Source organism: Eucyclogobius newberryi, unplaced genomic scaffold (assembly GCF_026437365.1).
Source record: "Eucyclogobius newberryi isolate DKJ021-1_F unplaced genomic scaffold, fEucNew1.0.hap1 SCAF_18, whole genome shotgun sequence".
In the NCBI taxonomy this organism is placed as follows: Eukaryota; Metazoa; Chordata; class Actinopteri; order Gobiiformes; family Gobiidae; genus Eucyclogobius; species Eucyclogobius newberryi.
In genome coordinates, this window is record NW_027315812.1 from 27,940,712 (window position 1) to 27,957,438 (window position 16,727).

Genomic DNA, 16,727 nt, shown 5'->3' on the forward strand with positions numbered 1-16,727 from the left:
AAATAAGGTTGTTTTTTTTCCAAATGTGTGATTTTCGTTTTTTTTGCAGAATGTGCAAGTTGAAGTTATGAAGGAGCCCCTCCTCCGTGCTTCAGATAACGCTATTGGTTGTCTTAAAAGTATACATTAAGCTGTGAAAAATGGGTAGTTTTCTTTTTCCAGTGCTTCGCTCGGGCCGTTACCTATTTCCAGCAGTGCAATGTTGTTATTTTTCGACCAGTCAGCTGGAAGCACATGGCTACTTATTCAGCTACTTATTCAGCAGCAGCTATGTGTTCTACTCTGAGAAATTGTATTCATTTATCCAGACTTTCTCCAGAGCTTATGATTCTACCACTACTACATCTATCAATTGCCTAAGACAAAAGTGCCCCCGGTCCTCATGGCTTTTGTTCCTGCGCTAGCCGAATGGAGCTAAGCCAAGCCAAGCTAAAAAACCCTGCACTGGACCCCTGCATTGCATTGCAACGGAACTGAGGTACTTTTACTCTAAAGGATTGCTTTAACGCTTACTTTTGGGGGTCGAGTTAGGCTACCGGAGCAAGGCGGAGCTAAGCTAAGCTAAAACGCTGCTTCAGGCTGGAACTGTTGAGCGGAGACTAATAGAAAATCATTGATAAATAAGGCCTCTAATATTAAACGGACAATGCACGGATGGCAAAGGAGTAGGTTTTAAGTTGTGGCAAAGGAAACAATGAAATAGATGAGAATGTAAACAGCACCCAGTGACAGTGCATTATTGGCAACCTGCTCATATATTAGCTAAAGCTGCAATTTTATTTGTAAATTCAACTCCGACTTCTGGATGGTAGAGATGTGATTTCCATCCATCCATCTTCTACCGCTTGTTCCCTTTCGGGGTCGCGGGTGACTGGAGCCTATCCCAGTGACTTCGGGCCTTAGGCGGGGTACACCCTGGACAGTGGCCAACTCGTCGCAATACATAGACATTACAGACGGCCATTCACTCTCACATTCATTCACTGGGCCAATTTAGAGTCACCAATTTTGCCTAACACATGCATGTCTTTGGACGGTGGGAGGAAGCCGGAGAACCCGGAGAGAACACACAGTAACACGGGGAGAACATGCAGACTCCAACCAGAGAGATCATGTAATGTTGGTCTAGTCCGGGAATCGAACCCATGATCTCCTTCTTGGGAGGCAAGAGCGCTAACCGCCTTTGCCACCGTGCACCGAGATGTGATTTGTTAACGTGAAAATAAAATTTCACTTAACTCGGTGTTTGTGTAGATTGTTACAGTTTGCGATTAGTGTAATAAACATTACTTAATTCTAAGGTTGTTCAGAATGCACCAAAAACAGTGACATCTGTAGAGGAGGGGAGGGCTTATCTCAATGAGATGCAAATGAGCACAATTGTCCACAATTGTCCTACCTTCTGAGCCCAGGTGAGGAATGTTTGAGCCCCGTTTTCTCAATATGTTTTTCAGATGTGTATACATTCAAATGACAACGTATTCAAATATTATCAGATGTACATGAGTGAGACATCATTGGATAGCTTTGAAAATACACTTTCTGAATAACTCAAAATGTATCTGGGGAGACTTGTTCCTTTCATTTTTCTGTATTTCAATGAAAGGGATCTAGACTGTACTGGAGACATTATAGTATTTACCTGAAGTGGCCCAGTGTGTTCGAATTTTAGTTTGTAAATGCCCAAAATGTTATATCAACCGTACCGGAGGGCCTTCTTTTACCTAGATAATGTTTTTCTCTCCACCATCTCTTTTTGGATAAGTCTGTGAGCTCTTTGCATTTTGTTTTGTTGGCATGAGCTCGTTTGATTTACAATAATCATTTCAATTTTTTTCCTTCTTTTTTTGAGTATATATACAATAAAAAATAAGAAACAGGACCGTATAGCTAGACAAAAATAAATAAATAATAATCATAAAACAAAAATGATGACAAATAATGCCAATTTCCAAATTTCTAAATTTAATTCAAATGTCATTTTTCCATTTATATGATGTTTATTACAATTTTGGTCCCGTCCTTGATCGTCGGTGAGTTTGTGTCATCCATTTCTTTTTAATTGCCTTTTTCATTGCCGCCAAAAGTATGTTCCAAAGGTATCCATTTACTGTGTCTATGGCAGGAGTTTTGAGACCCAAACACAGAGTTCTAAAATTGAGAGGGAAGGCAATGTCAAAAATGGTCTGCAGTGCATTATGTTTAGTCCAATAATTTTGAGTAACCGGACAATCCCAAAACACGTGATAGTGGTTTGCCTCCTGGCTGCCACAGTTTCTCCAACAGTCAGAATTTCCCTGTAAATAACGGGAAATAACGGGAAATTTTTTTGGTCCTCCACTGGGATGTACAAACACCTTCCCACTCCTCGTCTGTCAAAACAAGATGACCTCGTCTTTCCCCATTTGTTTTTGATATATTTAGTAGAATAGTTGTCCAGATTAGAAATGCATAATAAATAGAATCAGAATAGGTTTTTTGCCATTGTCATTGAACACAGTTTGCAAACATAGGAACTTGTCTCGCCGTTAAGGTGCAACATAAAACAATGAATAATAAAATAATAATAATAGCAGCGTCTAAAGAGTCAAATATGGCATGCATAAATTAAGAATTTACTAATGAAAAAAGGTAAAGAATAAAAAATAAACTTGTCGCGGTATGTACACAGATATTTACACACAAATTTACAGATGGTCGGGAATAGTATTGGTGGAATAATTGTCAAAGTGGGAGGTGTTAAGTGTTTATGAGTCCAACGGCAGAGGGAAAGAAACTGTTCTTGTGGCGGGAGGTTAAGGTTGGACCTAACCTTCTGCCTAAGGGACTAGCTCAAATAGTCCGTGTCCAGGGTGAGAAGGGTCGGCTGTGATCTGACCTGCTCGTCCAAGAGCCCTGGAGACGTACAGATCCTGCAGAGATGGAAGTCTGCAGCCAATCACCTTCTCAGCAGTGCGCACAATGTGCTGTAGTCTCAGTTTTTCCCAGCGTATCACACAGTGATGAAAGTGGGGAGGATGGACTCAAAGATGGCCGGGTAGCACTGCACCATCATCTGTGATGGCAGCATTTCTCTTCCAATGAGTCCAAATTACTCTGTTATTTTTGTCCGGTATCAGTTACGTCCACGCAGTACCAGTTACAATGGCGAATGGAACCTTCTAGTCGCCATGCTACGTCATAAAAATGCGATGCTTTTTACTGTACTCAACGGTGGAACTGTTTTGGTTGCGTCTACTCACGGGGGCCTGTAGCGTTCAATCATAATTTTGATCTCTTTTCGTGTGCTTTTACAAGTTGTTAGGTCGAAACAACATTGTTTACCGCGTGGGGAAAACCAACATCTTACTTCCGCGTTTTGCGGCACTGCCAAATCGGCAAAGTGCTCAAAGGGAGAGGGAGAAACTATGTTACGTCCAAGGTAAGTTTGCTCAAGTGGGGTTAATTGTACAAATGAACATTTATCCATTTATCTATTTAATGGTATTTTTATGATGCCTAGAGGTGGTACTTTCAGATGAGTTGAAAAAAAAAAATCTTAAAATTTGGACCTTTATGCAACACTTTTGTACACTTTAGTGTGGAGTGACCCAATTATCAGGTTTATCAACTTCTTGTTTTTGTTGGCCCAGGCAATGTGCTCTTCCTATAGTGATGCAAGAACATATAGCCTGGGCCACTCCTTCCTGGAGACCTGGACCCCAAATACAGAATCTTGCTCTTAATTTTTTTGTTCTCCACCAGGAGTTTAACCACCTCAGCTGTCACTTCACGCAGCCCGTTGATAATGTCCAAGACAAGTTGCTCCGCCTCTGCAAAGCACGCGCTGCCCCACCTCCTGCCGCTTACAGATCCAGTATCTTTGCCTCAATTTTTACATATCTAGGCTCGCTGTTCCCTGCTCTGACAATAGCTCTTAACAATGATGACATACTTGCCCTCCACACAAAACAAGGACCACCCTGTTTTAAAGTTGTTATGGCCACTCTGCCGTCCGTCCTCTGCGGGCTCTGGTGATCCCCGCGAGAGACTGGACTCTGCTGCTTGGCAGTGGTGTAATTTAAATATCCCATAATAAATATCCCATGATTTTGGATGTTTAGTTGATGTTTTTGTATCTGTATTGAGTTTATTCTTTATTTTTTAATAAAATTTTGCATAATGCAGTGCATCCGGAAGTATTCACTTTTTCCACATTTCTTGTGTTACCGCCTTATTCACTTCATTCATTCATTCATACCGCATTTCTACCGCTTGTTCTCGTTAGGGGTCGTGGGTGACTGGAGCCTATCCCAGTGACTTTGACCATTAGGCGGGGTACACCCTGGACAGGGGACAACTCTTCGTAGGGCCAACACAAATTATTCCAGCCTTATTCCAAAATAAACTAAATTCATTATTTGCCTAAATATTCTACAAACAATACCCCACAATGACAACATGAAAGAAGGTTGTTTTAATTATTTACAAATATAAATAATAAAAAAGTAATATGTGTCCTTTAAAGCAGGGGCACAGAAATTAGGCACCGAACGAGTAATTCCTGGACCTTTTCAATTGGTTCCAAAGAGATGCCAACCCTTGTAATAGTATATTTGAAAAAGACATTGTGCTGCATTTAAATGGACTATGAGATTGTTAGGCAAAACACAGGAAACCAGACATGAATAAAATTAATAATAAATAATGAAAGTTTATATTAAGTAAAAACCCAATTTCGTTATACATGTGGACTTACTTCAATGATGAAGTTAGAAGATTCCACAAAAAACAAGGAGAACCTTCTAACCCTAATACCCGACATCACCCATGGCACCCACCTTCCCTCCTCCAGGTAGGTGCTTTATGTTGTCCGTGGAGGATATTTTCGAGCGCATTTTGCCAATGTCTGGCGCTTTGGTTGTCCGCATGGTGGTAGTAATGGTGGTGGCAGTAGCAGTGGCAAAGGAGGTGGTGGAGGTGGTTCGAGGCACCCCAGGGGTAGCAGATTTCTTCTCCCTGGCTGACGAGGAGGCTATGGTGGGCTTGGCAGCTGTGGAGCGGAGGCGAGACGCTGGAACGTTGGAGGTGGTGGTCGTGCTGACGGTTGTGGCCTTGGGTTTGGTTGCATCTGCTGGAAGAAGAAAGCTTATAAAATTCAGTTATCTACTATGAAGTAATCAATATTTATTTTTTTCATCTTGACATTTGTATAAAAAAGTGAAAAAGCTATGGAAGAAAACACTATATTTAGTGTCTGAAATTATTTTTTTTTTAAATGACTTTTTTTTTTTTTTTTTTGAGAAAAACCTTTTCCATTCACCCTCTATGGAATTATTATTAACACACAAATACAACAAAATAATTAAAACGGCAAGCAATGATAAATGGCCCGCGGCCACATCCGGTCTCAGAGGGGATTCTCTTTGGCCCGCATGACAAAATCTATTAACTATTTGTGCCTTGCCGCGGTAAAACCAGCATCAAGACGACGCAGACAGAACAGAGAAAAACAGTTTTAGTTTTTTTTCCCCCAAATTTGTGATTTTCGTTTTTTTGCAGAATGTGCAAGTTGAAGTTATGAAGGTGCCACTCGGTGTTTCAGATAACAGTATTGGCAGCATTAAAAGTATACATTTATGGGTTGTATTTGCTTCGTTTTCCTGCTTCTCTCTCGGTGCGCTACTTCAGACCCGTCTATTGAGCCTCACCACAAACCTCCAACACTGCACGTCCTGAAGGAATCCTGGCCTGTTCCGCCACAAACTCAACAGAGAATAGTGTCCTCTCGTGCTCACCAAATGCCACACACCTCTCACTCTTCTGTCCAGGTAAACACTCAAGGTCCCTTTCAAATTAGGAAACAATCAGCACAACATTTTTAAGCCCAAGTTAATCTTCCCATGTATGCTGACACTTCTCACACAAGTCTTCACAAGTTATGATGGACATGGCAAAGTACCTGGCACGCAAAGAGCTCATCAGCACTGGCCTTTCACACTTCGACGACCGTCCAGAAGTCCTCCTTCTCTAACGCAATCAAAGACTTGGATCTAACAGCAAGTGAACAATTGAATTTGCTCTCAAAATGGCTTGGGAAAGAATCGTCCAAACACATCAGACATCTGAAGGCAGTCAATATAGCTAACCCAGAGGCCACATTGAAAACAGCATGGGAGAGACTTGATGATTGTTATGGCGCTCCAGAGGTCATAGAGAATGCCCTTTTCACAAACCTCGACAACTTTCCAAAAATCTTAAATAAAGATAACCACAAGTTGAGAGAACTGGGATATCTTTTAAATGAACTACTCTCTGCTAAAGATGGCTACTTGTCAGGCTTGGTATACTTGGAACTAAGTAAATACCTATGTGACTCGCCACGGCAATTGTCGGACCATGTCGGCCTCGGTGAAACTGAGAAAAACAGCATTTTACTTTTTTCCCCCAAATTTGTGATTTTCATTTTTTTGCAGACTGTGCTAGTTGAAGTTATGAATAAGCCCCTGTGTGCTTCAGATAACACTATTGGTTGTCTTAAACGTATACATTAAGCTGTTAAAAATGTGGAGTTTTCAGGTCTTTTTCCTGCTCTCCTGGGGGGCGTCACCTTTTTCTAGCCAACGTATTGTTTACATTTTCCACCAATCAGCTGTGATCCGCATGGCCAGCTGCGTGCTCTGCGTGCTTTCCGTGTTTTCCTCTCATTACTCCAGACCGTCTGCAGAGCACAGTCTTCAGAGCTTACATTTCCTGGACTACATTGCAACGGAACTGTTTACTCAGGTACACTTTTACTTTACTACTAAATTATTGCTTTCACGCTGTGTTTTAAGGCGGTCTCGTGATCACTTTAGAATCTTACTTGTCTGCTCCGGTGGAGCTAATGCTAAGCTAACATGTTGCTTCAGTGCACTCTTTGTGTCTGTTTTATGGTGCTAAACCGGCTGTTACCCCCACAGCCCGGAGCTAAACGCAGCTATTCGGAGCTAAGTTGTAAGCTAAACTTTGCTATGTTATCGGGTTATTTTTCGGCGTTTTGTCTGTACAAATTATATACTTATGTAGTATTTCTTGACGCGTGGGTCGTGCTTTGTGTCTGTTTTATGGTGCTAAACCGGCTGTTAGCCCCACAGCCCGGAGCTAAATGCAGCTATTCGGAGCTAAGTTGTAAGCTAAACTTTGCTATGTTATCGGGTTATTTTTCGGCGTGGGAAGAGAAAAAAACTACAACTCCCGATACCACTTCTGGTCACGTGGCTTACGTACGTTGCACGTCACGCACGCACTGCGTCACTCGAACCAATCACACGCTTGCCTGGCCATTATCAGCTTCCTGTGTGTCTCCCTGTGCACGGTGTTGGGAGAGACAACAGGACGGCTGAACCAGGTAAGCTTTGCGACTAAAACACCCGATTTTAATCACTTTAATGTGCGCCGGTTTTAAACTCGAGTGTATGTTTATGTTTTGGTGTGCTGTTCTGCAAGTGTTTTGCTTTTACGAGCAGTGTTATCTCAAGTGAGCTAGCTAGCCCCGCTAGCCGAGGGCAGATGTCCCAATATCTCCGCGTTTTGCATCTTAAATACACCGTTAACGTCACAATGTGAACTGTTATCTGTGAAGCGTGTTATTCCCACATTACTGTTAACCCTAATCCTTTTATCCCCCTTTTCAGAATTGGCAAAGACACCCTGACTGATATGACCTGTCTCTACGTGAAGTCCGCTAAGGAGCGTGGTAAGTGTAAAACATTATTTTGGTGATTTTCATGTTTTAATGATTAGAGTATAATTAACCATAAGCAACATCTGTTTTTCAGGTGAGCCTGCAGTTTGTACATCAAGCTTCAGATCACTGTGGAAACAGCTTCTCCCACACATCAGAAGCTGCAGGCCACGCACAGATCTCTACAACAGAATCTAATGTGCTGTCTTTCGGACCCTCACCGCCAGCAAGCAAAGACATCAGGATGCATTACAGCTTTGACTTTGTACAGCAGGTACTAATAATAGTGCAAATGCAGAATAGCAATTATAGAGACATATACGTCTTAATCAAATGTCATATGTATTAATCTAATCTCCTTTTCTCTCTCTGTCTACTACAGATACACCTTCCGTCCAACCCTCTGCAGACGGGGCCAAGCTTCACTACACAATGGACATCCACTTCCTCATTGCTGGCCACACCAAATTCTCCCCTGATTGCGGCTTTGGACTTATCAAGCGAGCATACATGAAGACCAGGGTTGACACTTTGGAAGACATCGCTGAGGTTAGTTTATATTATTTGACTACTGTAATGTGTAAACATTAGCCTGGCAAAACTTCAGTGCTGCTCTCTGCTTAAGATATGTTTCTTCTGTTCTCATTTTTTTACAGTGTCGCCCTTGTCATCAGGTAGTGGAAAACAGCTCTCCTGAGTCTCACCTCAGTATCCCACAGCTTGTTGGAACGGCGGATAGCAAAGTGTTTGTCAAGAACTTCGACTGGCAGAAGCATCTGAGTCCCTTCTTCAGACGGCTTCCAAAGATCAAGAGTTATCAGCACTTCAGGTATTTATATTGAAACTCTCACATTGTGTTAAAAAAAATAAATAGTTAATGAGTGTTTTATGTGAAATAGTTAGCCATTTCTTAAATGTCCTGTTATTTGTTTACAGCTTTGATGCCAAGAGCCGGGAGTCACAGCACAGAAGAGTGCACAGACGAAGAAGAGGATGAGGATGTGATCTCTGATGTAATTGGACTCTGGTGGTGTACATATCATATCTATTATCTCATATCTCATATATTCAAAGCCATGGACCCGTTGCAGTTCATATACCTGGCCCTGGCATCTGTTTATAAGAGTTCTTCTATTAAGAGTGTATAGATACCCCTGTATCTACTGCGTTGTAACATTAAAGGCTATCTTATCTTATCTTTTGTTGTTTGTGTTGAATGAATCACCTGTGAATTCAGTTTATCGACAAATGCAATGAACCCTATTCTCATTCTGATTCTTTGAGTCTATTCAGGGCCTTTTGTAATCCAAGTATTTCCATTTTAATATAGTAACTTCTAATTCTGATTCAAGTCCAGTTACCATCAATAACAACACTCCTCTTGAGTCTTCAGTGACAGCTGTAGGGGGAAGGTGGTGTCAGTGTGACAGGGGGAGGGCTTATCTCAATGAGATGCAAATGAGCCCCCCTGTGACTCTGGGCTCACTCCGGTGAGAAACTTTGGAAGCCGTTTTCTCAGTGAATGGGTTTGAGAGTTGTATACATTCAAATGACCACAACTTACTCAAATATTATCAGATCTACATGAGTGAGACATCATTGGAAAGCTTTGAATTCACACTTTCAGAATATGTGAATAACTCAAAATGTCTCCGGGTAGACATGTAACTGGATTAGCCACGGTCAGTCACCTATTGTGGAGAAGTTGCCATGCAACGTGCAAGAAAAGTGGCTCTCAGGGATCAAGGTACAAAGAGGCTCATCAGGTAAGTTACCCCCTATTCTCCTTTCTCACCTCTTTCATCTGCTACCAAGCTAAAACAAGAAACAATCCCAGCTTTTCACATTCAGTAAACAACTTTCAGACCAAGGTCACTACTGGCACAAATCCAAACAAAGCAGCATCAAAGGATGATGTAACCAAGCAGTACCCTATTCATAATAAGCCCCACCCTTTAAAAAAGTGCCCTGGCTTCAGATTAAAGACCCTTGAAGAAAGAAAGGCTTCCCTTGCCTGTGACTGCAAAGTTACGCTGAAATGTGATGAGTGCGGCCCAATCACGATCAGCGGCCGATTGAAATTGGTATCATGTATCAAACCTTTTCCTTAGTATCACAATCTATTTTGAATTGTTAGCATTGTGACATCTGCCCAAAAGTGGAGAAAGTAAATTGAACTCTACATTGCATTTGTCTCTTCACCACCTCAATAGATAATTTTTTGTTGCAATTGTAAAAACTTATTTCAGTCATACCCAGAGGTTTCTTGGTGGAGGTGGAAGCAACAGGATGAGTTGTGGTTGTAGTGCGTCTTGTGGTGCTGCTCCTGGCTGTATCGTTTTTGGCAGCCGATGTTTGATCCGAGGAGGCATTTGGCACAGGAGTGCGCTTCTCTGTAACGGTCTGACAACACAAAGAAACAAAGCACTGAGAATCTAAAGACTGAAAGTTACATTCTTGGAGCTTTACAGAAAAGACAAATAATAATAACTAATCCTAAAATATTTTGCGTACTTACATCAGTAATTAATCAATTAACCTTTTAACAGTCATTAAATGCTTAATCGAGGGAAAACATTTTGAAATAATCAATACATAACTTAGAGGGCCTATAGCCTGCAACATCAACTTTTCAGAGCGTTTAACCTTCTTACAGCACTATCTATACCTCATATATATGCCCAAAGTGTTCTTTGATTGATTCTTACAATCTTTAGCTAGAGAGCGGTCTCCATCCTTTCCCTTGGATGATTAAGCAAACGGGGCCAACTTGCCAAGATGCTTCCCCGTTTCAGGCACCTCCTCCAAGAAGCGCTCCGTTATTACTCCCTGACTATGTACTTTAACCACACTAGCCAAGATGTATGTGGCCAGCCAGAACGGATTTCACCAATTCAAGACGGTTTGTTATTACATTGCTTGTTTCGTTTTGTTACAGCATGTACATCATGACATTGCTAAATACTTGTTTCACTTCAGCACCACAACATCTAATAAGAATAAATGTAATTAAAGCAGCGCGCGGCGATAAAGGCCTACGCCCCCCTTGCGACCAAAGGGTACAAGCCATCGCGAAGAACACTCCTCTAAACCCCACACTTACATCACCCCTCCACTAGAAACAGTACCAACTTTATGCTACTTCATTCAACATTTTCTCAACTGAACGGTTCGAGATGGTTATGTCCCCACTGGCTTTTATGTTCTGTGTGACATGGAGATTAAGTGTGCCGATTTTAAACTGTATGTTTCTTCACCCCTTTCAAAATGCCTGTAACCAAAACGCATTTAAGTCGATGACAATATTTGTCAGGTTGCCACAGTAACATGCTTGCAGATTGAGGAATGCTGTCATCGACTTTTTTTGTTTAGAATGGGAAGAAGAATGTGCCAAATTTGTATCAGTTTTATAAAAGTTTTTGGACTTAGGTGGTCGGGCGGGAAGACGGTCGGGCGGGAAGGCGGTCACGCGGGTGGTGAGAGCCATCATTGCCGCTAGCGGGGCTTTAATTCGATTTTATTCATACTGTGAAACTGGACGGTGACTGGAGGAGCACAAGGCCATGGAGGAGGAATAGTGGTCATCCTTAAAGAAATTCTGGCAATCCATCAGACACTTCAGAAGGGGGAAGGAATACTTTGAGGATCTCCGCCACCATATTGTATTCCGAAGAGGAAGCAGAGACTGAGAGGTGGACTCAGGGGTGGATAAGATGCATCCTGAGAATCTAAAGTCTCTGGATGTTGCGGGGCTGTGTGTGTCGATTGGTGGTTGTCCTCCCCAGCAACGTTCAAAGCGCGTTCAAATGTGTCCCTCATGATATCCTATGCTGGAAGAATGGGGTCCGAGCCCTTTGTTCAGGGCTGTCCAGTCCCTGTGACTAAGGAGAGCTGTGTTCATATTGTTGGCATGCACTGTTCCGAGTGCATGCTGGACTTCCACCAGGTCTACCTTTTGTCACCAGTTCTGGTCATTGTTTTTTTCAATGGACAGATTTTCTAGGCACAGTAAGGGTTGGAGGGTGTCTTATTTGAGACCACAGGATCTCATTTCATGATGATGTCCTGATGGCTTCAGTCCCACAGTAGAAGCTTGAAGTAGAGCTCCACGTCAAGAGGAGCCAGCTGAGGTGGCTGGGGCATCCGTTTCTGATGCCTCCTGGACGAGGTGTTCCGGGCATGTCCTACCGGGAGAAGGTCCTAGAGAAGACCCAGGACAGATTGGAGGAAATATGTCTCTCAGCTGGCCTGGGAATGCCTCAGGATCCCCCCTGAAAAGCTAGAGAAAGTGAGTAGACAGTCTGAGCCTCCCTACTCAGACTGCTGCCACCATGATCCAGTCCCAGATAAAGCGTAAAATAATGGATGGATTTTGAAACTTAATTAATTTTTTAGTTTATTTTTTTAATCATTGACTATTTCTTTTGTTGGTCTGTTATATAAAGAATTTCCCTTTGAAAGATGATATTTGGGGTAATTCCAATTCTGATTATACTTCCTTGTTTTATACTGATGTCAAAAATATCAAATGAAAATGTTGGGAAACACTAGTCCAACATACTAACGTGAAAAACCACTTCATGAAAGAAATGCATTGTTGTTGCTGCTGAAATTAATCAAATTATGTCACATCTTAACATACCTAACACCAAGGGAACAGCTCCCATGTCCGCCTGCTAACTTACCTTAGGCTTGACGTCCCTGGCTGCACCAACTGTAATGGATGTGGGGCGGCTGGTTGATGTGGGACGACTGGTGGAGGTGCTGGGAGGTCGCTTGGGCCCGGCTGTGGCGGTGGTAACGGACCTGGTGCTAGGGGCCTTAGGTGTGGTGCCAGTGGGCTTAGCTGTTGCCGGGGCCTTGGCTGTGGGTGCTTTTCTGTCTGTGGCTGAGGAGGGTGCGCACCTCTTGGTTGCAGCTGCACCGGTAGGGGGCGCTGTGGTGGTTGGGGGCCGGGTTTTGGTTATGATACTGGGTTTGTTCAGTGCAGCAGAAGTGGTCTGAGATGAGAAACCCCCAGGAAAATAAGAAAGCGACATCAAAATGAAAATTACTATTACATAAAAAAGCCATCGTATCAATGATTAGCAGCAATTTAATTAGAATTATGCAAATAATAGAAATGAACTAAAATAATACATTAACTATATATATATATATATATATATATATATATATATATATATATATATATATATAGGCGTTTGAAGATTTCATGTTTAAAAACAATTGTTTATTTAAGGCAGAAAAAGTAGCAACTGAGGTTTAGCACTAAAAAATAACATGCATTTAGTATAGTATAGTAACCAAAAACAGTGTTCAGATAACTAACACCAATACATTAGAAGTGGTTCATGTAAGTAGTAAGATGATCAAATGCATAAAGGACTAATGGGAGGATTTTTCGCAGATTTGAGAACTCAAGCGGAAGTGCGCATGCGCACTCACCCCCGTGCGGAAGCACACAACAGCCTCGCTGCTACACGTGCGTTTGTTTATTAGCGCGACGGATCACATTGCATGTCTCCGTAGATCTACGTCTCTTCTGAGCAAGCTCGAACTGTCTTTCTCCGTCTTAATTGTGTCCTGTACACTGAGGGAACTATATAATAGATAGAAAACAGATGCGCTTAGATACACACCGGCATATCAACCAAGCGTGCTGCTATCCTGGGGACGAGCCAATGCGACGGCAGGTGAGCATTGGGTGCATCCTATGATTGACATGTGAATGAACTACACGGCTGTCCACGCCACGAGGAAATGAGACTCTGACATATTTCTTGTTCTGTAAAGAACTATGAATTATTTGTGTACAATTAGCACAAAGATAAGCCTTGTTATACAGGCTTATTTGAGTAATGTGTATTATCTGGTGCTGGAAATGCAATAGAACCCGACCCTCTACAGGAACTATTGACTGTATTGTCATGTATTGTCTTCACCCATTTTAGTTTATGGCATAAGTTGAAAATTGGAACCATCTTGTATTAGTTACAGTGGGGCAGAAAAGTATTTACCGGTAGTCAGTCAGCAATTGTGCAAGTTCTCCCACTTAAAAAGATGAGAGGCCTGTAATTTTCAACATAGGTACAATTCAACTATGAGAGACTGAATGGAGGGAAAGAATGCAGGAAATCACATTGTAGGATTTTTTTATGAATTAGTTGGTAAATTCCTCTGTAAAATAAGTATGCAAGTAAATATTTGGTTACCTACATCAGTATAAAAGAAACCTGTCCACAACCTCAAAAACTCAACTATGGCCAAGACCAAAGAGCGGTCAAAGGACACCAGAAACAAAATTGTAGACCTGCACCAGGCTGGGATGACTGAATCTGCAATAGGTAAGCAGCTTGGTGAGGAGAAATCAACTGTGGGAGCAACACAAGACCATTTATAATGTCTCTCAATCTGGGGCTCCACGCAAGATCTCACCCCGTGGAGTCAAAATGATCACAAGAATGGTGAGCAAAAATCCACACAGGGGGACCTAGTTGGGACCAAAGTAACAAAGGCTACCATCAGTAAAACACTATGCCGCCAGGGACACAAATCCTGCACTGCCAGACGTGTCCCCCTGCTTAAGCCAGTGCATGTCCAGGTCCCTCTGAAGTTTGCTAGAGAGAATTTGGATGATCCAGAAGAGAATTTGGAGAATTTCATATGGTCAGATGAAACCAAAACAGAACTTTTTGGTAAAAACTCAATTTGTCGTGTTTGGAGGAGAAAGAATGCCGAGTTGCATGAAACGTGGCTAGGTCTTTCAACATGACAATGATCCCAAACACACTGCCGGGCAACAAAGGAGTAGCTTCGTAAAAAGCATTTCAAGGTCTTTGAGTGGCCTAGCCAGTCTGCAGATCTCAACCCCATAGAAAATCTTTGGCCTATCTCCTCTAGAGCAGTGATGTTTTTGGGCTGTCACTTGGCAACACACTTTCAACTCCCTTCAAACTACCAGCAACAGTGTGTAAAAAAACTTGTGGAGACTTACAGAAAACAAGCATTGAGATGGACTTTTGTTATTGACCAAATACTTATTTTCCACCATAATTTAAGATAAGCCTTCATTTGTCCACATAATGGGGAAATGTTGGTGTTACAATACAAGTAGGTACAGAAGTAAAAGAACAGATAACTTATAGAAAGCTTTAAGAAAAAAGAAAGCTTTGAAAAAAAAGAAAGCTTTAGGGGGAAAAAAACAAAACAAAACACTCTAAATAGAAAAGCTCTTATATTCTTTTTTTTGTGATATCATTTTTATTGTATTTTTCATTTTACAATAGTGTACAAAACAATATGTCAAATTAATGAGCTCAATGGTCTCCCCTCCCACTACCTCCCTCCCCACCCTCTCACCCCCTCACAGACATATGCATACCTGTACGGACACCTGTATAGAGAGCATTCACCGACGTCACAAAACCACGTGATACGCATACGTTGCCGCCACCTTGTCATACGTTGCCGCCCCTTGTCCGTCACTTGTTACGTTCCTTTGCACTGATAAGAGCGCGGAAAGTGATCTCAAACGTACATTATGGAGCCCCCAGAGCTTTCAGAGTAAGAGAAAAGCTGCGATCAATCAACTCAGATCCATATTTTATGCCTAAATCACGACTCTTTCAGATATCTCCAAGCCCACTGGTCCCATGGTTCACAAGACCCAATTATGATCAAAGGCTCTACGGCTGAATAAAACTGAAGTTATTCTACAGCGTTTATGCTCCAGAGCTCCAGCGCAGGCAGGCGGTGCGTGAGTCTGCATGCCCGGGGTTCGGTCACCTGCCCCAGGCTGGTCAGCTCCCTGCGCCGTGAGCCGCTCCGTCCGCGTGAGAGTGAGTGACAACCGATAAAACTTCAGATCAACAAAGTGTCTACTAAACTGAACTAGAATATATATATATATATATATATATATATATATATATATATATATATATATATATATATATATATATATATATATATATATATATATATATATATATATATATATATATATATATATATATAGATCTATATAGATCTATATATATATATGTATATATAGATCTATATATAGATCTATATATATATATATATATATATATATATATATATATATATATATATATATATATAGATCTATATATAGATCTATATATATATATATATATATATATATAGATCTATATATAGATCTATATATATATATATATATATATATATATATAGATCTATATATATATATATATATATATATATATATATATATAGATCTATATATATATATATATATATATATATATATAGATCTATAAATATATATATATATATATATATAGATCTATATAGATCTATATATATAGATCTATATAGATCTATATATATATATATATATATATAGATCTATCTATATATATAGATAGATCTATATATAGATCTATATATATATAGATAGATATATCTATATGTATATAGATAGATCTATATATATATTCTTATATAAGAAAAGTAATAATAATAGTACCCTCTTATTTACAGCAGTGATATGGACGGAGAATATTGCACCAATATGATTGACATTATGTAAGAGTATTGAACATGAATATGATAGTATTACATATGCATATGAATATGACAGAATTGCACATAATTAAGGCAAGGCAAGGCAAGGCAAGTTTATTTGTAGAGCACATTTCATACACAAGGCAATTCAAGTCAGTATTGCAGTATTGCACATGGGTATGACAGTATACACGTGTTCAGGGCTAACAGTGTTTGTTGTAAAGTCTGACAGCAGCAGGAAGGAAAGACCTGTGAAACCTCTCCTTCACACAGCGAGGACCCTTCTGTTCCCCACCTCCTGCACCGAGTCCAGAGCACAGCCCAGGATGGAGCTGGACTTCTTGATGACCTTGTCCAGCTTCTTCCTCTCCCTCTGTGATGCTGCTGCTCCAGCAGACCACACCGTACAAGAGGGCTGATGCCACCACAGAGTCGTAGAAGGTCTTAAGGAGTGGCCTTGTCACTCCAA

General features: G+C 41.0%; 1 protein-coding gene across 3 annotated transcripts in view; it reads right to left on the reverse strand.

Annotated features, from left to right (window-relative positions):
- Positions 1–16,727, reverse strand: part of LOC140364821 (uncharacterized) — an 83,892-nt gene that overhangs the window by 8,853 nt on the left and 58,312 nt on the right. For 2 of the 3 annotated variants that reach the window (XM_072451198.1, XM_072451197.1), the window contains exons 6-8: positions 12,391–12,705; positions 9,961–10,108; positions 4,821–5,113 (exon numbers count right to left, since the gene is read on the reverse strand). In XM_072451198.1, the coding sequence (XP_072307299.1) occupies positions 4,821–5,113; positions 9,961–10,108; positions 12,391–12,705 (756 nt within the window). The remainder of the gene's footprint in view (positions 1–4,820; positions 5,114–9,960; positions 10,109–12,390; positions 12,706–16,727) is intronic. The other variant, XM_072451199.1, reaches the window with a different exon arrangement.